At 40.5% G+C, this 22,529-nt stretch overlaps 1 protein-coding gene, 1 long non-coding RNA gene and 5 other non-coding genes across 22 annotated transcripts; all 7 read right to left on the bottom strand.

Moving 5' to 3' along the window:
• Positions 1-1,723: 1,723 nt before the first annotated feature.
• LOC139831725 (uncharacterized) lies at positions 1,724-8,462 on the bottom strand. 3 transcript variants are annotated; one of them, XR_011746138.1, is made up of 7 exons: positions 7,865-8,462; positions 7,608-7,660; positions 6,727-7,123; positions 6,024-6,224; positions 5,331-5,458; positions 4,996-5,109; positions 1,724-2,219 (listed from the first exon to the last, which is right to left on the bottom strand). It is a non-coding gene; the product is annotated as an uncharacterized lncRNA (long non-coding RNA). The 3 variants fall into 3 exon arrangements; XR_011746139.1 differs by lacking the exon at positions 7,865-8,462 and adding an exon at positions 7,755-7,844; XR_011746140.1 differs by lacking the exon at positions 5,331-5,458.
• Positions 8,463-10,999: 2,537 nt separating this feature from the next.
• On the bottom strand, positions 11,000-11,119 carry LOC127327953 (small nucleolar RNA snoR86). The gene has a single exon (XR_007868869.1). It is a non-coding gene; the product is annotated as a small nucleolar RNA snoR86 (small nucleolar RNA).
• Positions 11,120-11,258: 139 nt separating this feature from the next.
• Positions 11,259-11,377, bottom strand: LOC127327952 (small nucleolar RNA snoR86). Its single transcript, XR_007868868.1, has one exon. It is a non-coding gene; the product is annotated as a small nucleolar RNA snoR86 (small nucleolar RNA).
• A 95-nt stretch (positions 11,378-11,472) lies between these two features.
• On the bottom strand, positions 11,473-11,589 carry LOC127327993 (small nucleolar RNA snoR100). The gene has a single exon (XR_007868907.1). It is a non-coding gene; the product is annotated as a small nucleolar RNA snoR100 (small nucleolar RNA).
• A 95-nt stretch (positions 11,590-11,684) lies between these two features.
• On the bottom strand, positions 11,685-11,762 carry LOC127327974 (small nucleolar RNA Z155). The gene has a single exon (XR_007868890.1). It is a non-coding gene; the product is annotated as a small nucleolar RNA Z155 (small nucleolar RNA).
• A 62-nt stretch (positions 11,763-11,824) lies between these two features.
• Positions 11,825-11,925, bottom strand: LOC127328048 (small nucleolar RNA R41). Its single transcript, XR_007868955.1, has one exon. It is a non-coding gene; the product is annotated as a small nucleolar RNA R41 (small nucleolar RNA).
• Positions 11,926-16,245: 4,320 nt separating this feature from the next.
• Positions 16,246-22,423, bottom strand: LOC127316920 (uncharacterized). Of its 14 annotated transcripts, none has more exons than XR_007860719.2 (11): positions 22,012-22,423; positions 21,458-21,613; positions 21,161-21,278; positions 20,900-20,949; positions 20,713-20,792; positions 19,717-20,048; positions 19,256-19,370; positions 18,981-19,074; positions 18,686-18,859; positions 17,272-17,936; positions 16,246-16,846 (listed from the first exon to the last, which is right to left on the bottom strand). XR_007860719.2 is itself a non-coding variant. In XM_051347408.2 (10 exons), the coding sequence occupies exons 3-9, from the start codon at positions 21,161-21,163 to the stop codon at positions 17,801-17,803; spliced, it is 519 nt and encodes a 172-aa protein (XP_051203368.1). In that variant the 5' UTR covers positions 21,164-21,278; positions 21,458-21,613; positions 22,012-22,421; the 3' UTR covers positions 16,246-16,846; positions 17,272-17,800. The 14 variants fall into 14 exon arrangements, 11 of the variants coding, with proteins under 11 accessions (XP_051203368.1, XP_071677136.1, XP_071677124.1 ...); XR_011746136.1 differs by having other exon boundaries at positions 18,947-19,074; positions 19,848-20,048; positions 22,012-22,422; XR_007860723.2 differs by having other exon boundaries at positions 19,862-20,048; positions 22,012-22,421.
• Positions 22,424-22,529: the final 106 nt, after the last annotated feature.

The following is a 22,529-nucleotide window of genomic DNA, read 5'->3' as shown; positions in this document are numbered from 1 at the left end:
AAGGAAACGCGAAAACATCAAGGACACAAAAGCATGGCGCACAAGAAGACATCGATTTATGCCAAGCTGGGATGAATGTGTCACCTGATGCAAAGGTTGGCACATATCAATTAAAGGAAAAAAAAATGGAGTAGGATCAAGGACTACAACAGCAACACTATGACCAATCCATCCAACCACACTCAAAGCTCTATCAGCCACCATCCATTCAAGAGCAATGCAATCGATCTGGGGTTTTTTGGGTGAACTTGATCAATATTTTCTCTTTCGGGGTGAACTTGATCGATGTAGTGACTTTTGAATGAACTTTATACTTTTTTAATTTCAATTGTTTGATTTGATGAACTATATGTATGTCTATTATCAATGCAGTTATATGTATGTGACAAAGGCTAAAAGAATTGATAAAAAAAAATATTATAAGATATTAAATATAAGGGATCATCTAGAAACTGCCGTCCTTTAAAAAGCTGAGTTTACTCGACCAAATAAGAGACTAAATTTTAAGGGACCAGTTAGAGATGTTCTCAGTAACTTCTAATATACATCAAAAAGAGTATTGTTTTAGATCACTAAAAAATTATAGGAATATCATTCATGGGTGCAACATGCTCCATGCAATTTGTCCCAAAGAGAGAGAACCTTCATAGTGGATAGTTACATATATGTGGTATCATGTATGTTGTAGTAACATAGAGTAGTAACATGATGCATGTTACTACTCTATGTTACTACCTTCATAGTGGATAGTTACATATATGTGGTATCATGTATGTTGTATTTATTAGATTGTAGACTCATCTTTTATTGAGAAGTGTGATGTTATGGTAACATAGCTAGTTACCACCTCACTTTTTTATTTATTTATTGTCATGCCATGTCACCAAAATGCTTTGGAGTGTGTGATGTTACTACCTATGTTACTCCCACTATGAGTAGTCTTAGAAACTATTCTGGAAGTTAAAGATCATGTTATTACCATGTACCCTCATGTGTCATTATGGTGATATGCGTGTCTAACCAGTAGTCTTACAGAACTTATGCATGAGAAATGGTTGATGACCCCTTCCCAAGCGTCATATAAATTCAAAGGGTACCCCGATGGGTTCATTCAGAAGTGCAGCGTACGGGATCACTGCACCGGAAAGTTTGTATAACAAACAGCAGAGCTTGCCATATTGCTGGGATAATGGAGGAAACCAAATCATTGCGGCTACAAGTATGCTGGCTCATCCAGACGGAATTCAGGATCCTTAGTTTTGGGCAGGAATGCTAGCACGAAGATCTACCAACATGGTCAACACCTTCATGGTGATCAGATGGCCACTGGAGAACTCATGTGCAGTTTCGCCCTTTGAGAATTTTGGAAGCGTCAAAGTTTACAAGCTGCCAACAGATGGGCGTCTTTATTTGTTTTCCTTTTGATGCTTCAGCGGTGGACTTCTTGGATAGCTTGGTCATGTGTCCGTAGCGGTGGTGTGGTTTAGGACAATGTGCGATGCACAACCCTCTTCCTTTTCTCCCCAACTAGATTTAGATGTGCGCCTTGGCGCACGATCCCGTGAAATTTGTGCCTATGTACACTTTATATACCATTGCTAAAAAAAATAGGTGAAAACTGTTCTTCGGTTTCAGAAAATGAATCGATCAGATGATCTAAGGATAAAGCAAACGAAATTATAAATGAAGTAGAAACATTTATATACAACCAAGGAAACAAAAGGAATATATTATAGTTCACTCCAAAAAAAAGGAATATATTATAGTAGCAAAACACTCAATGACAATGTCAAGATCAACATAAACAAGCAAGGAACAACAAAAGCAACATCTACATAAGTCGGACCATCTATAAAAGGAATAATTTTGATGTTGGTAAATTTGATTTAATGAAATCTGCAAGAGCAATGACATCAGGATCCTTCACCCATGTTTTATCTGGGATTTTCATCCACTTCAGAGATATCAATGTAGCTAGTGAATGTATATATCTAAAATACTAACCATGTGCACTCTTATCCAAAAATAGATATAAACATATTTTCCGCTGCAGAAAGTCCTACCCTTTATCACTGCGGCTACTCTTCCGAACCGACTTTTTGTAACTTCACATAATTACTCTCAAGAATGACCCTGACTTGAAGATGGCATATTGGCTCAATCTTTACAAAAGAAGACCATAAAATGGAGTGCAATCTCCATTTATCAGTGCAAGTAACCTGGAATAACCATTTTAGTCTCAGGATAAACACCAGAAAATGCAAGTAGATCAGAATGTTGATTAAAAGTAAGATGAACCTTGACATGGTTTATAAGAAACAAATAGTTGGAACAACTCATCTACGGCCTAGGTTGTCGGAGCGAGGGATCACACATGCTGCCCCTTCTCACAGTCTATGTATCCTCTGATGCCTAAAGATAGATAATTGTATGCTTTGAAATCAAGTAATTATACGTAATTGAGGTTTCGTTTGGAATGATGTAAAATTAGTACACCCACTCCTGAGTGAAATAAGTTCTTAATATCAAAATGATCTAAAAAAAATTACACATGTCCCATGTGTGTACATGCAAACTTTAGTGAAGATAACTTTTCTATCCTATACTGAAAAATATTTCTGTTTCCAAAATTGCAGTTTCGGGGCACCCATCTTTATTTTTTCTCCGAGGGCACAATATATGTCTTTCATGAAACCTTCCATTCAGATAAAAGAAGGGACATAGTTTTTGTAAAAGAAATGATTATCATTTACTTTTCAAACATTTTAAATAATTTTACTATTCAAGGAGGAGCTTGCGCTCACGGGAGTTGCCAGTATAAAGTTAATAATCCTAGCTGATGGGGTTTCTTGCAATTTGGAGCCACGTATTGCAAAAGCCATACATACACCCCAGCTTGTGCCCTATTATTCTTTTATCAAGGCTTAAGCCGTCACCTATAAGCCGTGGAAGTGAGGATCCTTTAAATATTTTTTTTACATTTACCCTTTATTCAGAAATGTGCTCCCTAGAGTAACTATCGGGTGCGTGTCCTTGCAGCAAGGGCCCTGATTGGTTTGATATCTAATGAGCGACTGCAATATGATGTTATTGATATACTGGATCCTCCTGTATCAGCTAAGACGGGAAATGAAAATTTACCTCGGCATGCAAAGTCTTCTACATTCAATTCAATTCATGGCCTTCTGCTACAGCTATGTTCTCTTCTCGATAACAAATTTAGAGGTCAGCCACACAGAAATAAGGAGAATCAAATTCTTGGCCATCTAATTAAGGTTCTCTCAAAGTGCTCTTGGCTTGGTTACCGTAAATTATGCAGACACGTTGTTGTAAGTAATCCTAGATCATACTTGTTGGTTTTGGATCAGATGCTTGATGTTGCAAGAACAGGGAAAAGAAACCATACTGATGTCATCCGGTCACTGCTATAGTTAACCTTCGTGTTATATACTATCTCCTCCTCACCCAAAATCAAAAGCGGAGCTCTTCCAACTGAGTTATATACTCCAACATTTGTTGAAGATTTGCTAAGCCTATTTTGTATGTTTGACACGGATGGCTACCATCCAGGTTTATCACCGGATATCAATGACTATAGTAGTGTTGTGTTGTGTTGTCTGGACTGACAACTTCAGTTATAATTGTGTACGCGGCACAAATAACATATGTTGTTCCAGTGAGACACGCCTATAACACATGTATTGGACCTGAAGTGCAAGAGTAGCAAGACAACATGCGATTGCTAAAGCTAGAGGTATTCACGAAGAATGCACAGTGAAATGCTTCATCAGGCCTTGTTCGTATTTTGAAGTGTATTCCAGCTAGCGGACATGTATATATGCTACTGTTTCTATGTTCATCTGTTAAGAGTGTTGATTTGAACATTAAGTGCCCTGGGCTGCTTAGCCTTACTATTTGTTAGGGATTATATCTTATGTACTTTGCTATATCAGTGGTACCAAAAGGTTTCTACCTTGCATTAATTGATGTACAAGTCTGCACGAACATCTCTTAAAACACGATAACAAATTATTCCTGGGAGTTTGCGACTAATTCACTGATAGAAAAACAAAAGATCAAAGGGAGAAAATGTGCTTACTGCCTATTATCAAGATTCTGCTAGCTCGGTTAATTTCTACCATTCTTTGTTTTTGATACACTTATGGCATAAACTGTGTCACCCGGTGTAAAATATCATCTATTCTCCTAAAATACTGAGATCCAATATTTGAGACATTCGGTACCAGTAATTATTATTTCGAAATAGAGTGATATTTCACATTGTGCATATTCATTATTGCATTTGTTCAGACACCTTGCTAATGGTCCCATATGCCAACACTTAGATCTTTCTAGCTGCTAGGAGTGACTTGTTCAAGTCAACGGTTTTAATATTCATTCTTATGTTCTCTCTATAGTCTCTTACATTATGAGAACCTGCTCCTATATTAAGTTGTGAAAACTGATGAGAAAAAATTAAGGTATAAAACATCTGGGTATAACATGAAGGTGGAAGTGTTAATTATCTAAGAGCAGAAAACACAGGTTCAATATATTTATTCCATTTTCAATTCCCATAATAGTAACAATTTTTGTAGTGCGAACAATATCTTAATGCATCATTAAGTGTCAAGCTTGTGTTATGAGATCAGAATTGATAAAATGTAGTTGGCATTACTTCATTGCATTAAAAAATAGCAAGAATATATAAGACAAGTGTTGTAAATAGGTTGATGGTGATAGCACCAAAGAATATATATTGGTAGTGAAAATAAATATCACTAAACAAAAGCTGTATACCAGAGCTTATTACACTATGATATCCACAAGGAAATGACAAATCAAGACATACTCTATTGCTACCATAGGTCTAATCTTTCACTGGCCCAACCGGATCCTTTTCTTATCAAGTTAAGTATCTTAAATAAACACCATTATAGTGTTTCAAATGCAGAAATAAGCACATCAGAACAGACACAATTCCATCACACTAACCTTTTCACCGAAGCCTATCTTCAAAATATTGTCATAGAAGGTGGCGAGTAACTCATCACTCGAACTGACAGAGACACCCTTACTGTAAAAGACCTCAATGGCTTCTTTAAGTGCCTGAACAAAGAGAAGTTTGAGAATGAGGCAGCAATTTTAATTATTATAAAGAAAAAATGGCATACGACTGTATCAACCAGCTGAACACGTGGAAGAGTGTATGGCTCTGAAAATAATCTGTCACATATGCTACATGCTTGTCATTCAGCTCAATGATTTTTCAGACGAAAATCTAAAAGGAAAATAACACATTTGCACAAATTGAAGATCAAGTTACACACCTGTTCCTGCATTCCAACCATCTGCACAAACAAGAAGTGCATAAATGATGCATTGGCTGGCGTAAATAATGTACCTACTTTAGCAGAATCTTCTGTTTAATGATTAAACATCTGCCCTAATTCATAACCTGTTGCAAAGGTGTATAATTCAATTATAATTATAGCTATCTGAAAGGAATATAACTGTAGTCGATGCTGTTTTAAACATTATAAACAAGTTCCTGACTACGAGTGATTTTTGAGAAGAGCCTGAACAATATCTCTATGTCTGAGTTTCATCGCCACAATAAATCAAAAAGAAAGCACGTACTTCAGGAACATACAAATAGTATTATAGTAGAATGGCTATTGATATGAATCAGGAGGAGGAGAGTATCGACATAATTTTTTCTATATCTACACCACCTACTAAAATCCAAGACAGAAAAATTACGTTGAGTGTACATAGTCCAGAAATTCACTTCAACCACACCATTAAGTCTGAACCTAGCCAGATTTGCATACCTATGCATTACACATAGGAAGCAAATCAACAGACATCACACCCCGACCAAGCACAATAGGATCAGCACCCCTCACACATAACAACAAACACGTAGAGCACATGGTCCACACACGAACAGTGTTTCTCCCTAAATACTAAAGCCTTGACATACTTTTCCTCTATATTCACCAAACAGAATATGAATGTACCTGAATTTTTTCTGCAACTTCCAGTATGAGAAACCTATGCTCCCTTCATGAGTAGTACATGGAAAGAAGCAAATTTTACCGGTGTCAGGCACTGCCTCGGCCTGCAACAATTTGTGTACCCTCTCTCTCTCTTATCAAAGCATCGGATTTCTCAACTGTTGAACCATTTAGCAGATTAAAAATAACATCCTGTCAAAAAAACTGCACTAATTTGGTCAGATTTCTGAAGTATATGCATTCTTTCATGAACAACAACAGGGCACAACAGCAGGTTTACAAAAAAAAACAAAGAGCTGCAAATATGCACTCTAGTTTCAATTAGCCGGAGCATCATAAGTATTGTCATTGATCATCTAAGAGAATTATGTTTCTTCACAAAACTAAGAACTTCACATGATTATAATGTTATATATGATCGCAGGTCTATCCGCTCCCACCGATTGAATGGTTTTATAGTTTCTGCAACTTGCAACTTGAAAAATATGTATACTGAAATCAGTAGTAGCATGGCCAAATTTCACACCCAATAGAGTAGAAATGAAAATAGTGTACAAACTAATGCAAGATTGTATGTGCCAGTGCCAAACGAAGCTATACTTTTTAGTTTTTACTGAACATTACAAACTGAATACAAATAGACTATTAAGAAAGCCACTGAAAAGCTGTTCAGACAGAATTATAGTTTATAAAATTGAATGCCAACCTGATAAGCAAAATTTCATATAATCAGATCCTCGACATGTAGCCCCCATGCTATTGGTCAGCAAACCAGGTGTCATGGCCGGTCTCAAGGTAGATGAAAGCCAAACCTAAATCTGAACATCGAAAAGCAGAACCGACAAATAAATATGTATACTGAAATTAGAACTGCACAAAGCAAAGGTGCCAATGAATCCGTACGACCAAGGAGCAGTACAATTAAGTTTTAAAACTGGATAATTATCTATTTAAACCAAGAGAGTGCACCATGTCCTACAGACAATAAAATGTTAGAAGGGGTTGTAGCTTCAGATCCTTCTCTTTATCTTAATAATACAAAATCTAGGGGACCAATTCTGATATCCTCAACAACACGGAGACTCTTCTCTTTAGTTCTTACCCTGAACATAGCAAAGGAAGAATCAGTCGTATGGCAAAAACTTAAATATACACTATGAGGGAAATTAAAATAAGCACGCTTCTGGTCCTTATAAGGGACAAATAAGATGCATACTTCGTTTTAGAAAACATCAATTCTCATAATAAGATGATTAATTGCTCGAAAGACATATGTATTTTCATACGCACAACTGATCATTTGTTTTACACCAAACTGAAGCAAAATAAAACTTTATGTACTCGGAAAAAATAGCTTATGCATTGGGGACACTATTTTGATCTGAACAACTAACTATAAGTTTACCATATTTACGTATCAAACAAATTTCCACACATAACCTATTTCACAGATAAATATATAAGAGAACAAAGTACAATTAAGGCATTACAACCATTCCTTTGTAGATAGAGCTAACATCAATGGAAACTTAAAAATAATAAGCAAAAGATCCTCAGATATAGAAGGCAAAAGCACGTGAGCATCACCTTCCATGATTTCCATAGTGTATCTACATGTTTCATATATCCGTACGACAAACCTGCACATCATGAGTGGTGAGAAATAAGAAAGGGATGATCAATTACATACCGATCAAAACCGAGATTAATCAAATTATCAGTGTAAGCACACACAGAGATAACTCGTCCGCTCCTGGCATCATTGGCGTTACTTCCAAACATGTGCTAATCCTTTTGATCACCAAGCAGGATGAAGGGGAGGAGGGCAGCATCGCCTAACAAACCTTGTATTCAGCCTAGGGGAGGAGGGCGAGGTGGCGGCTCGAGTGGGGCTGCAACGTTGGGCTGCTGCGCCCACAAATCAGAGGAGATACGGTGGTGGACGAGCTCCCCGAGGTGCCGCACCGCCGGACCTCGTCCCTCCCGCGTTCTTGCTGCACTTCCTCCCTCCTTTGCTGAGCAGGATGAAGGGGAGGAGGGCAGAAGCGCCTCAGAAACCTTAGGGGAGGAGGGCGAGGCGGCGGCTGGAGTGGGGCTGCAACGCTGGGGTGCTGTGCCCACAAATCGGAGGAGATAAGGTCCTCTGCACATCGCTGCCTCGTCATACCATGAGGAGGTCCTGCTGTCGTACGACTGCTGCCGCACCCGGAGTGGGAAGACGCGGCTGATGGCGCCCGCCGGAGAGGAGACCGGCGACGGCTCGTCGGATAGAAGATGGGTAGCGGGAGCGGGAGCAGGGAAGGAGGAGGCGGCGGGAGATGGAGCTTCGGGGTGAGGAACACCAGCTATCCACGATTGGCGGATTGGGGGAGGAGAAGGCAACGAGCAGAGCAGGGATTGGAGAGAGGGAGTGCGCGGCGATTGGGGAGAGACGGCTAGGGCACGACGCGCCAACGCCGGGCCGAGCGGGCTTCATCGACCCGTGGATAAAAAACGGGTTCGCACGAGGGCCTCGTCCTGGACTACTCCACCAGTGAAAAAATGGACGGACAAGATTGCCAGATGGAGAAGATCCAACGGCTACGAGCAGCTAATCTCTGTGAGGCCCCCTATGGGGGGCATCATATATACCTTTAGATTCCACTTGCCCCAGTCCCTTCCCCTACCAAAGTTCCTCCCAGAAGGAGGCCCTGATCTTTTCCATACCTGGACTCTACCGCTTCGGACGTCACCATGGCTGCGACAGTGTTGCCCACGAGGAGCTCGCTGACCAGGTCGAAGGCAAGAGCACAGGATGGAGGTGGTGAATCTCAAGGTCAAAGGGCTGGTGGGCGAGCAACTTTGTTGCTGAACATGCGAATTCGTCTACAAGGACGACCTGCACACTGTGTGTCCTCGGCTACTGTTTTTACTTTCTTCTTTTTTTTGGTTGTTCGTGGTAGGTTTCCCTCTGGTATTTCCAGTCATGGATGCTGAAAGTATATACCTACATGCCAGTTTGTGTGCTCCTTTTTTGTGCGCATAATTCATGCTTTTGATTTTGGTACATTATGTTCCAAATAATTGCTAGCTCATGGCAGTGGCTGCAGTTTTTCCCAATGCTTTGCATCGTGTTGGCAAGTGCCATGTCCTGAAGAAAGCTAAGGAATATCTTAGGAACATTTAGAGCAGCCAAGAAACATTTGAAGATTTTTAAAAGGTGTAGAGGCTCCCAGTAGATGAGTTTGATGCTGCGTAGAAAGAACTAAGAGCATCTCCAGTCACATTCTCCAAAGTATTTGGGCACATTGGATATTTTTCGGCCCCAGTAGAGTGCCCTAAACACCCCTTCCGCCCGGCGCGGTCCAATATGTTGTGTGGCACCTCAAACCAGTTCCCGCCCCACGGGAGACGCTCCGGACGCACCAGATTCCAAATGAAATTTTGTTGAAAAGATATTGATTAGGCGCAATTTTTTCGTGTTGATTTTTTAAAGAAATTCTAAATGGTTTAAGTTTAATTTCAAAAATAACAACAACAGGAGAGCTTTTTGAAATTGTCTCATCCAGATTGATTAGGTGTGACAGTATGATGAGTTGGAGTATTAATAGAATTATATTAGTGCTAATTATCATTGACCCATTGAAATTTAACCAATTTCCCACCACATCACGCCCTCCTACCACTTACCTTCGCCAGCTGCACATTTCTCTCCCCCATCAAAACATTTCACACCCTTCCGCCGCCGCTGCTCTCTCCCCCCGTCGCCGCTACTCTTTCCCAGCCATGGCATCAACACGCGCCAAAAAGGTGGCCCAGCAATCGGCTATCAAGCCACCGATCAAGGAGACAGTAACGAAGGGGCCGAAGGCACCCTTCGCCATGGAAGGCACCAGCAGCAAAGACAAAGCTGAACAGCTAGACCATTAAAAGGTGGCAGAAAGACTATCTGCATCGCAAATTGTAGACGGCGGAGCGAAAGGTGGTGGAGCAGGAGAAGAAGACGGCGGCTTCACTTGCCCAGCAAAAGACCCTGCTAGCCGCTCCGTTGACACCCAGTTTCTTCAACAAGGATCTATGGCAACTCCCGGGTGCCTAACAACATAATTATTGCCACGGTATGAGAATGCGCTAGCGCATTGCGCCTTCAACCCAAAGGCCATGTTCTTGATTTGGGATATCCGTGTGACATATAATTTGGGCATTTGTTCAGTGAAGTCATAAATTACATTTGGTTTCGTCCAAATAACTAAAATAACGAAGTTTGGATAGTCTCTTTCTGGATTGAAATAGGTGGATATTTCGGTCCTAAGTACAACCAATTCTTCCTATTTTATTATTTCCATTTTCAACACTTTGCAGTTATAAGCCATAAATTAGTATCATGTTGAATTGCTTACGAGCATTAAATTAACTGTTTTCATGTACATGGAAGTTATTCAAGATTTTTCCTTCGAAGTGTCAACTTCTGTACGATTTTCTTGTCAAGGCTAACTCTGTTAAGATGTATTACTCTGTTGAACAACGCATTGCAGTGGACCAATGGTAAATCTGATTAACCAGATAAATTAACTGGCGCGGCCGATTAAGGCGAGCTGGTGACTATTTTTAATTCTCAATAGATAATACCAACGCAAAGCCGAAAGGATTTCATGCAAATTGAAATGTTTATTCGTGCAATGTCATTAAAGCATATTAGCTGCACACTGTTTCCATTACATTTGAAAACAAGATTAACACAGTTCAGAAAGTAATGGACATGTAGTTCTTGAGGAAAAATAATTATTCACACAAATGCATTTCTCGATCAAGTAAAGGTGACATATTGTTCAAGAAATTTATAACGGGGAAAAATCTGAGTAGCACGGAGAACTGCAATTGTTCCTTGTTGTAACAACAGACTTTGATAAAAGATCAGACAAGCAAGATAATCAGTATCAAAGATTTAGCATCAGACAATAGATAGTACACGAAAGTACAGTGAGCTTCTCCGAAATGAAGATGTAGCAGATTGTTCGAGGCCGTCACAGCATTGAAAATTCTGAGCGGCACGGAGAACTGCAGTTGATATCACCAACCTTCAATGCAAAGATTCGCCACTTAAACAGGCCCCTTTGCTCTGCAAATTGGCTAAATTCTTCATTTTTTATGACAAACAGCCTTAGAATAAGCGTCATACAGGCAAAATAATCGTTATCAAAGATTTAGAATCAGACAATAGATGGTACAAGAAAATCCAGTAAGCAACTACGTGATGGAGATGTAGCAGATTGTTCGAGGCCGTCACAGCAGAGAAAATCTGAGCGGCACGGAGAACTGCATTTGTTATGGCCAACCTTCAATGCAAAGATTCGCCACTTTTTCAGGCCCCTTTGCTCTGCAAATTGGCTAAATTTGTTCTACTTTTTCATTCAGCGTCACAGGCTAAATTGTTTCTGAAGAAACAAAACGTATTAACTATCAAACTGGAGATAAATGTTGGTCAAATCCAGGCCCGCGAGATCAAGGCCCGAAGGCATCAAGGCGAGCAGACATATGCAGACCACCGGTACCGGTGCTCTCCGTGCACAGTACCATGCTTCCTTCCTACCTCGGTCCAGAGCATCGGCTTGTTGTGCACGGCAAAAATTCACAAATAATTAAGGCAAACGAAAATCAAGAAAATCTTCAGAGCAAAAGTTTCATGGTTGATCAGATAATTGTAGTCTGTATTTTGGTCAACACAACAGTAAGTTTCTGAAAAGGTTTATCCTCACATCAACCTGCGCTGGACAAGGTAGAAGGGAAAAGCAAAGACCAAGAAAGAAAACTGTAGTAAACTTCAGTGGCGGGCTCAGAAGGATCCATTGGTTTCTATCAATCAGGAGGAAGAAAACGAAGTTCCTTCCCTCAGAAAATCCCTTTACCATAGCATCACAGCAGCCACAAACTTCTAGGGAAAGAACGACAGGAGAAAAGCAAACGACGAGCAGAAATCAAGCATACCCTAACGGAGAAGGATAAAATTTGTAGATCTTGGTTACGAAAATAAGAGACAGATCGGGTTCACAGGCTGAGTTGCGGCGGCGGCGCCAGGGAAAGAGAATGCTGAAACCAGGAGGGAACCTTTGAGGTTATATAGCTGAGACTGATGGGCTAGGGTTTCGGAAGGATTGGCTTGTGCGGGCGTAATTGGGCTACTCCTCGCTGTTTTCTCAGGGCCTATTCTAGCCCGGTGCTAGAAAATAGAAGTAGCCCATTATGAATGGTACAGCATTAATTAACCCTCCTAATAAGCTCAAAAAAAAAAAATTGACCCTCCTAAATCTATAATCTTCTATCTCTAAATAGGAATCCCCCACTACCTTATTTCTCTTAACATGCAGGCTACCCACATCAGCATATCTCTAATTGGTCCACGTCTTATAGCTGATGCCATGTCATCTTCTGACGCCATTAAAAAAAATTGGGCGTGCCGTTCAGTCCGTGTCTGTTCGTTTCATATTCCCCACATGGAGGAGTTATCACCAAACGCAGCCACGCTCTTCTCTAACTCTAAAATTACTTTACCAATTATTAATTTCCATCCCCCTATTCATCTTCTACACCACCAGATCCCGTTTCTCTGGTGCGGAAGAAACTGATGATGTTCCCATCTCCTTCATCTTCCACGTCTAAGAGCTGCAGCACTAATTAATGGAGGGTGGCTCTCCAATATAAATTCTGCACTTGCTCCGTTTCCATCCTCTCCACACCTCCTGCTCGCCTCTTGCTCGAGAGCTGCTCCGTATCCGTCCTCCTCTATTCGAGATTTTACAGATTCAGCAGATTTCTGTCTTTGGGAAACCACCGCTTTGAATAGACAAAATTGAAGTTCTGTCATCTCTCCCCACGCCTGATGGGTGTTTGGTCCTCTGTTTGGTTCAGCTAAGTATCAAGGGAAATGGGATAGCACCCTGCAAGGCTCCAAAACGGTACCAGCTTACAGATGTGCGTTTCACACTTTTCTTTCTTCTGTATGTTGTGCGATCCAATATTTAGTTTCTCCTTTCTTTCTGTGTTGTGACTCATTCATGTCATATGATTACTGATCGTCCTTCTGCACTGTAGGTATTCGACAGATGGCGCTTACAAATCTAATCGAAATTGTTTTTTATATCAGGCAATTTAATCTTTCACATGTCATAATTTTTCTTGAATTGAAGATTTATCAGTGTTCCCTCACATTAGCTCCTTTGTTGTCCCCTTACAGGAATCCTCAGTTCTGCCATAGTTTGGCTGCTTAACCCTTTCCAAGTTCTTATTGACTATCTTACGTGTAACGATGTCAAGTTTCTTATTAAGAAACATACAGGATGTGTCCCGGTCTGCATTTCAGAAACCATTTGCAGAAACAATATCGATGTTGGCACATGATGATTTCTCTACTACCATAAGCGTGTAAAATTGTATATCCCCACGTTAGTGATCTGAATCTGTGTGATTCTGTTTTATTCCGGGACAGGAGAAATTTACTGTTACATGCAAACTGGTTGCATGTAATTCATCTACTTTTGTATCAAATAAAATTTCAAGTATTGGGTGATGTGTATTGTATTAATGGAAGGTAAACTACATTGTGTTGTTCTTGCCTTTGTAGAAGAGATTGTTGGATATACCAATTGCATGGAGCTTGATACCTTATAAGAACTAAATCATACCAGCAATTTATGTGTATTACTTTACAATAGCAATGATGCTTTATTCTCGCTGGCTGACTACTGTCATCGCTTATTTGTAAGTTTAAACAGTATACCCAACACTCTTTCTATTTAGTATAGTAGTCTATTACAAATAGATTGTGTTTGACACATTTGTTGCCGACTTTTCAATGACTATGCTTTAACCAAATAGTTTATTCAAAATAATTTATATTATTTGGCTTCATTTCCGCAGCAACGCGCGGGGTGTTATCTAGTATCTATAAAGTTGATCCCCACTTTCTGCATTTAATGTTTGCAAGCTGTTTTCACGGTAAGCCACGTCACCTCAATTTGCCTGAGCTGTTTGATCAATTATAGACGCACTGGATTTTTTGCATGGTCACGTTTTAACTATCTAGCGGTGCAGTCTATTTTCATTATCATGGGGCATGAAACCAAACGACGACGCAACCGCTTTATCTCCCCAGTCCCCACTATCGCCGCATTGACAACCCACTTCTTTTCATTTTTCTGGAAACGTAGAAGCTGTAAGGCTGCCATGGAATTACATAAACTCCCCTCCCTGCAACTTTTCATCTGCACTACCGCTACTGTGCTAGCACCTCTGCAGGCGCCTTGCTCTCAAGCAACGATGACATTGAAGTGTGCACGATCCACCAATACTACAGGTCGCCGCCGCCACTCTTCGCCGCCCAACGCCTGGTCGCACGGTCGCTACGGGCTCCCCGCTTGTCGCTGCCATGCTCTTCTCTGCCTTCGGCGTGGGCTGCCGTTCGGTTCTCGCCATCGTGCTCTTCGCCGGATGCGTTCGTGCCGTCTGACAAGTTGCGCGCAGAGGGCAGGCGATGGTTGAGCAACAAAGTGAGGCGCTGGTCAGGCTGCTGTTTGGCTTCCTTTTATATTCTTCCAAGCTTCTTTTGATTAAGATTAAGTTGATTCAGGGTCACAGCTCTTAACAGCAGCGAATTGTACAGCGAGGTGTCAGTGTCACATGTCAGCAAGGTTCCTTCATAGTGGGATTACCTGCACGCTGCGCGTTGCCGACGCGCATCCTCCCGCATCTCTTCCCAGTCCATTGTTGCCGTAGCTGCAGCTCGGAGGACATGCACTCTGCCTCAGAGTGAATAGAGTAACGCTACACATACGGAGAAGTTTTACAAAATAATCTTACAGACTCAAACGTGGCACATCACGTTGGGCTGAAACAGAAACTGCTCCCGATTATTAAGCAAGTTCAGCCACTCAATTGAGTCCACGTTTGTCCGTAAACTTTCCGTAGCCACAGTAGTCCGTAGGTCTAGATTTATTGGAGTGAATATGTGCTAAAAATGAATCTCCATCGTACTACCTTGAAGTTTCAGTACGTACTGATAAAATACCACGAAGCCACTCTTCGGCATGTGCCACATCGTTGTTTTTAAATCATCCACGCCCACGTTGGCCAGCTTAATTACCATATATTCAATTTGCTATGGTACAATATGAAGATGTTCGTTGTGTTACACCACCAAGAGCTATAATTTCTATCGTATAGTGTTGGTGGTTGCATTGCTTAATCGGCTCTTTGCATGTAGGGTTGAGGTACCATGATCACTGATCAGTTCTTATAAAAATGTACTCTCTCGGTTCGGAAATAAGTGACTCAGATTTGTATAGATTTACGTACTCAGATTTTTCTCATCCATATTTCTTGATTAAATTGGACCTTACTCTAAATATTTTCCAGGAAATGAATAACTCCAACACACATTTTGCATCTCTTAATATATTGCACTAATGTCCTGCATCAATGTTATACAAATGAGCATTATATTCATATTCTATTCATGCTTTGGCGTTTATGAAAATCATCTCCAATGCTCGCGGCAACGTGCGAGGAATCAACTAGTTATCTAACTGTTGCAATCGCTGCCTTAATTCCCAGCGTTTTGACGGTGCGCGTGAGCGGTGGGTCATCGCAGGTGTAGGTGGCGGCCGTTCCGTAATTGGCCGGTGTGTTCTCAGGCCACTTGCCGCGAGTGTGGGTGGCTGGTTGTGGGCCTACTAGATTTAGATGTGCGCCTTGGCGCACGACCCCGTGAAATTTGCGTTGATTTACATTTTATAAAACAACGATAGAAATAAGTTCAAAAAATCGTTATACATTTTGTACTGGTTTATTTTCAAGCGCACCAAAAGAACAAAGTTTAAATGATCTGTAGACAGACCCTGAGAGGTAATTTTAGATATTTGTTAACTCACGCAAGCTTACTAACTAACAAAAAATATGACATAGCCACGCGGATCAGAAAATATCATGTAAATTTTACGATAGAACCAAAGGCATGCAAACAAAAGTTAGTTTGCATACAGATGCAAAGGAAACATGAAAATATGAGTAGCTACTCGTGAGCCAGTTTGAAACATAACATATAGCGATAAATAGTGCACACAGTAGGGGTAGAAGTCTTTTTTTAGTTTTGTGGGTGGGGTAGAAGTTATATGCAAAGAAATACGGCACCAAAGGTAACCAACACAATATAGATGCAGCTCATCACAAGTGCACTCCTTGGCGCACGATCTCATGATCGATCCCATGACTTCACATCAGTTTTTATTTTATAAAACACTAAAAAATGCAGGACACCAATAATTTTCTTATATCTAGGTCTTATATTAGGATAAAAGAGTATATTAAAGTTAGCATTAATGTATCATAAAACGGTGGCAAGCTATTTTTGGCTAGGTCATAATCTCCTTTATCCATGAAGAATTCTATAGCATAAACTGAGCCTGCTTTTAACACATCCTTGAAATGGTTAGATAGTTGCATTCACCATAACTAAAGAATGTGCAGTTTGGTCCACCGATGTAGTTGCCATCTTTGACAAGTAATCACCCCGCAGCAGATGTAGCACCTTCAACAGAAACCTAGAGCGCTGAAAGGTGCCCTTTTTCTCCTGGGGAAAGAAGATAAATGTTTGTATGCTGTTCGACGATGAATGCACAGAAGGCTAATGCAGCGCTGGTATGTATATGGAGGCTGAATATTAGCTGACTGATATACAGATTCCTTGATGTGCTCAGCAACAAAGATGCACTTGGCCTTCCTGGTCCCGCTCAACACAAATATCCACTTGCACATGAACTCGCCATCCTCGATAACCACCCCGCAGACCTCTATTTCTGCAAGCACAAAACAAATCCAGTTTTGTTCATTAGTCCTCCTAAACTCTCATGGACTTGCACAGTACTCCGGCAACCTAAGTTGTTTGCAAACACTTACCAAACCATAAAATTTGTTTTCCAAAAATGCAGGCAGCATAAAAGAATAGACACACATCCAATCTTTGTTTCACAATAACAAACAGTAAAGAGATAACTGAAAAGAAAAGAACAATGGTTGACTTTGAGAGAAAACGACCATTGTCAGGCAAAATATGTGTTGGACAAAATCACAAAACAAAATATAGTGAGATACTTGCAACCAAACCAAATAAAAATCATGTCGAATTAAGTAAAGCCAAGGACTTCACTGGAAAGGTACTAACTGAGTGCGGAGGAATCAAAGATTGCAGATAATGCCAAGGAGGGTAGTATGTCAGGGTTACTTCAAAGCATCCTCCGCCAGCGTGCTTGTTGTCGTACCTGGGACATGGAAGACCCAGCTTCTTTAGCATGGCTTCCAGAAGCTCATCTGTTGGAATCTTTACAGTCTCCATGGAAGTTGTTATAGACATACAAATATTATTTGATCATGAAGTAGAACGGCGAAAGAAGGTAGAGCAACATGAAGTTAGGAGTATGTATATGAATAAGTACTCTAAGAACTACAGAACACATGTTAAGAAGTTTATGATTGAAATGGATTGAAGTAAAAGATAAAAGAAGATGAGTTAAGTATTGTCCAGCAGCATGCTGACTTGTATACCATATGCTTTTATCAGCTATATAGTTTTGTAGGACGCAGACTTCGGATATATTAAATCGGTACAAATCGGTACAAATCAGTGCTATGATGTTACTATGATGCAATTGAATATTTACCTGCAGCTTACTTTTGTTTCTAGTTTCTGGAAATGCTTAGATAAGTGTTCAAGAGTGTGAGTTGAAATTGGTTGCTACATTGCTGGACTATATTTAGCGGTGCGCCAGGAATGTTTCGAGGATGATAAGCAAGCAAGCGATGAACAGAATCTGACCTGCGAAGGTTTCCGCGAAGCTCGATGAAGGCCTCCGCGTCTTGCGCGGAAGAATTGGCCTGATGAAGCAGCACCTGAAACAGCAGATGACAGTAAAATTAAGAGAAGGCGCTAAAAAGTAATAATATGATGAATATATAGGCATATTGATCTTCATAAATCACAAATAACAGAGTCCAAGTTACACGGCAGAACTAACAAAAGGAGCAAAGTTTAGCGAGATTTTAAAGGATTAACGGATACTTCAAGTGTAAATACAGAGTTCAGATTCAGATTGGAGTTTCACACTTGTTTGAACAACAACAAAGTACAAAGATGAGTAATATGACATAAGCAATTAATAATGAAAGCTAAAGTAAACTTGTGTGCAGGAAACCATTATGTAAATTTCTATTTCGAATTTTGAAATGCATCTTTCGAATTGCTTATTCCGATTGTACTGAATTATAAATCATGTAGCGTACAATCCTTATTACTCGCTATTCTGCCACGAAGAAAATATGCATTTCAACCTCTCCATATAGTAATATGTACACACTGTGTTACGATCTCTAGCGCATTATATAGCTTCTGATATTTTATTGGGTCAGAATTCAGGAGAATTCAGGAGGCGGCAGAAGGTACATGTCGCCTACTCAGTCCGTCTTCGCCATGGCCTTGATGGTGTCGTCAGCAAGCAAGTTACAGCGGAGATTCACCTCTATGAAAAACAACGTTCAACAAAGCTTCTAAGCATTCAATAGCTACACTTCTAGCTAGGGCGAGCAGAACTTGGTAGCAAAACTGGAATATTGAACAATTTAAGAGCTAGCAGCTCACGTACGTGTTCTTGATTGCTATTATTTCGTTCAATGAGCTTTTGAAGCAAAATCCAGCAACGTGACAATTTTCCATGCGAGGTATGTAGTGTAATAATTGACCAGCGATGGTGCAGTGGAATAGTCTTTTCAAGCTAAAAAATCCTCTTTTCTGGATACTGTACCCTTTTTAAATCAACCTGCAAAAGAAACATCAGTAACTTTCCATAGTTTAGTATCTTAAAATTGGTAGCAAAAACAAATTACGGTGGAAGAATTAAATACGCCTTGATAAGACTTTGATCAGGTCATCAGGATCACCTATGAGGCAGCCCTGATGATACCATTACTCGCGCCTGGTTGCTCTGCTTCCTTCCTGATCTGCATCTTCTGGCAGCACTGCTCAAAATAGCCTCTGAAAATTTCAACAAATTCAAATGTTGATGGGCCCCATATGGAAACCAATGACATAAAACCAAAATTTGAAAGAGAAGAGAACAAAGAACTCAAGACGAAAAGAGAAAAAATCAGAAATAGAAAGAGGAGAAGAAAGGAATCATGAAAGAGAGAAATAGAATAAATGTAAAGAACATCACCTGAGCCAAAACGCTCTGTGCTGATGGGTGGCGTCCTCTGGCGGCAAGGGTGGAAGAAGCAAAGAGGACCAGTCAACCAGATAGTTGTGCTTCTGGCAGATGAGGACTTCGGGAACTGCAAGATCGAGTAGCATGTATTATAATAAAATGAAGTGACATTGGTATAGCTTGTAAAATAGAAGGAACCAAAAATCCATGTTTAACTTTATAAAGCATCATGAAAAATGAACGGACTGGACAGAAAATAAAATAGCAATCTAAGTTCAGTTGTTTTGGTGTGCATCCTAAACCTGGAAGAGGTGAGCTGTTTTGGTGATCAATTCACCTTATGCTATGTCATTATCAGTTGCCCTTAGTCACAATGATTGTTAGTTAAAAAGGGCTATGAAGGTACCGTACCGCCACAGGGGGAAAGCACTAAACTTTTTTAATGAAATTGCCAGAATAAAAATGGTACTAACCTAAGCAAATAAACACATAATGAAGAAAGCAGAGAACACGGAGACCATATGAACTCCATGACAGGAACATACACCTAAACAACATGACTTAGAAGAAACTATTAGTGCTAGATAATAACATTAGAGGTTACCTGAACATACAGACCAACAAGAAGTGTTGTAGTAAGATCAGCAACAGCTCCAATGCTCAACACAGTAACAAATCTCAACCTCTTAGCAGCAAAAGCCTCAGCCAAGGGAGCATCTTCACCAAGCAATGTATATGGTACCATTCCAGAAATCACCAGGCACACAAAAATGTATATAGTATGACACATACCAGAAGGCTACCTCTAGAAAATTTCGTTTCATTATCAGTAACGAATTTTTTTGCATGAGTCAAAAGAATACTTAGAACGGGTTATGATAACCAAAAGGAAGATCATTAAAGTGTAAGAAGAAAATGAAACATTAAGATAAAAAAGAATAATATTTAATGAGAATTGCTGAACACTTCAAAATTCTAAGAATCAAATGGATTATGGTGACAAAGGAGAAAACATCTACTGAAAATTTTGAGAAAATTTTCGAAATTCATCGAAGAAAATGAATTATGGTGACAAAAAATACCTAAAGGTGATAGTATGGGGAAATATTGAATTTAACAGTGGTCTTTTAGCTTTCTTGGCAAAATTAGCAACTGCATCAAATCCAACATAGGCAAAGAAGAGTACTGTGGATCCAGAGAACTATATGCATCACTACAGCAAGTCCAACACACACAAAATACAAGGAAATAGTCATCTGAGCACATCAAGACTGCATCATACTGAAATAGTTTGGGGAAAGTACCAATCAATGGGAATAATGCCTCAAATCACAAGAAATCCAAGAAACGACAATCAATCTTCATTGGCTAGTCTCCAATGAAAATCTGCAAATCCACCACTCTAATCTATGACAGGCTTGAAGACTACTGATGCAAGGAGGAGTAGGCCACAAGATTGAGTCGGTTACCTGTGCATACGACATGGTGACATGGAGTGATAATGCCACGCTGAAGGGGTCATGAGGGCGCGTATTTCCAACAGAGTAATCTGCAGTTCTAAATGGGATTAATCAAAATTCGATGACCTCCCTTGCAGGTACAACATTGAACATGTATAATTGATCTTCTTCACATAGTAGTAGTAGAAGTGATTACCTACAATTGTAACCTCTTGCAGCTGCTGCGCATTACCAATCTATACAAAACTAAAAAGCACCAAATTACACAATAAGAAACTGGGCACTGATAAGAGCATGAGCGTCATAAGTATCACTACAGTTTTTAAGGTTTTAAACTGTGGGCTTAACACGTCATTTGGATATGGAATTTTCTAAAGATTAGTTAAATCAAAGTTGAAGACAATACAAAATATAAGTTTCATTAGAATTGATAGTGATGAAAAGGCAAAGGGTATACCATGCAGCAACATTCTGATGTAAAAGATCTTGAATTTTTTATGCTTCCTTAATTTCTGAATTTCTTCAAGCTTGGTACAGAAGCTGCATGTAGCATTTGCATCCCGGTTCTCTCATACCTGCACGATCAGCAAATGATAAATCTAAAATGTGTAGCTTAGAGTTTTTGATCCAGAACTTTGACAATATGAAATATCATTTTGTTTTCACCCAAAAGGAATCTACCAACGAAGCAATAAAATGTATGAAGTTCTCTCTAATGTACAGACAAGAAAAATAGGCAAAATGGAGTATTTACCATGCATTGATGTAGCATGCTACATATTAGGCCTTGAAGTGCTGCCACACAGAGAACATATCCATAAAATGGACCTCATAGCTCTGATGAGAAGAAATCCAACACAAGATAGCCGTTGATTGTATTTAGTACTGCATCTATTGTCCATGTTACAGCCTGCACAGAAATATGACGAAATTAGCGCAACGTCTGCAACAACAATACCCACTTGATGAGAAGGTTCACCGCAAGATATGACTATACCATACGCGAGCAAAATTATGGAACCGAATAAGAAACTAAACTTGTTTACCTTTCTATAGGCACAATATAGGTGTATAGAAGTGCTAACCAAAACATAAATTTGTTGACCAAACAACTCAGTTTTGATTGTGTATCTCAATTCAACCAAGAATCAGAAGACAATGAAACAAAATATAACAGGAATCTTCTTGGAATTTTGTCAAACACCTTGAATGCATATGTGCATATAATCTGCTCAAACATATATGATTCAGAGAGAGAGAGAGAGAGAGAGAGAGAGAGGAGGAGCAGGAGGAGGATGAAGAGCAGACCCTAGACACCTGCAGACGTGACATCTCCTGCCACTGTAGGCCGCCATGGTAGCCTAATAGGAGAGCTTGGAGGCAACGACCAAGGGTCACCGAGGATAGCGGAGGAGGGCTCGGTGGCAGAGCTTCGACCGCTGATCCCTCGCGTGCTACTCCAGGGCCGGCCAGCCGCCGCTGTTCCGCGGCCAGCGAGCGCAGGCGCCGCCGCTCTTCCGCCTCCGCGTCTCCGGCGGGCTTCTTGGCCATCCCGCTGCGCCTGCTATAGGGGAGGTGGAGGGGACGCGAGAGTTGATTGGGGGTGGAGGGAGGAGACGAGTCCGCCGCCGCCCTTCCGTGGCCAGCGAGCGCAGGCGCAGGCGCCGACAAGGGAAGGGAGCGCGGGTGTCTCGGAGGATGCTAGGTTTTCACTGTGGGCTGCTCATTTTATATGGGCCTGGTGAAAAAAGATCAACGGACGAAATCTGCTGGAAGGCTCCATCGGATGGCTCAGAATCCAAACGAACGTGGTGGCTCCGTGGGGG

Source organism: Lolium perenne, chromosome 1, assembly GCF_019359855.2.
Source record: "Lolium perenne isolate Kyuss_39 chromosome 1, Kyuss_2.0, whole genome shotgun sequence".
NCBI lineage: Eukaryota > Viridiplantae > Streptophyta > Magnoliopsida > Poales > Poaceae > Lolium > Lolium perenne.
This window is presented reverse-complemented; position numbering and strand designations above follow the sequence as displayed.

Excerpts from the sequence above, each read along its gene's own strand:
- LOC127316920 (XM_071821023.1), bottom strand. The coding sequence starts at position 20,033 with ATGTGTCATACTATATACATTTTTGTGTGCCTGGTGATTTCTGGAATG. Across the intron at positions 19,371-19,847 it reads TTGTTGGTCTGTATGTTCAG|TTCCCGAAGTCCTCATCTGC; the intron begins GTAACCTCTAAT and ends TCGATCTTGCAG. Across the intron at positions 17,937-18,980 it reads TCATCAGGGCTGCCTCATAG|GTGCTGCTTCATCAGGCCAA; the intron begins GTGATCCTGATG and ends CTGCTGTTTCAG.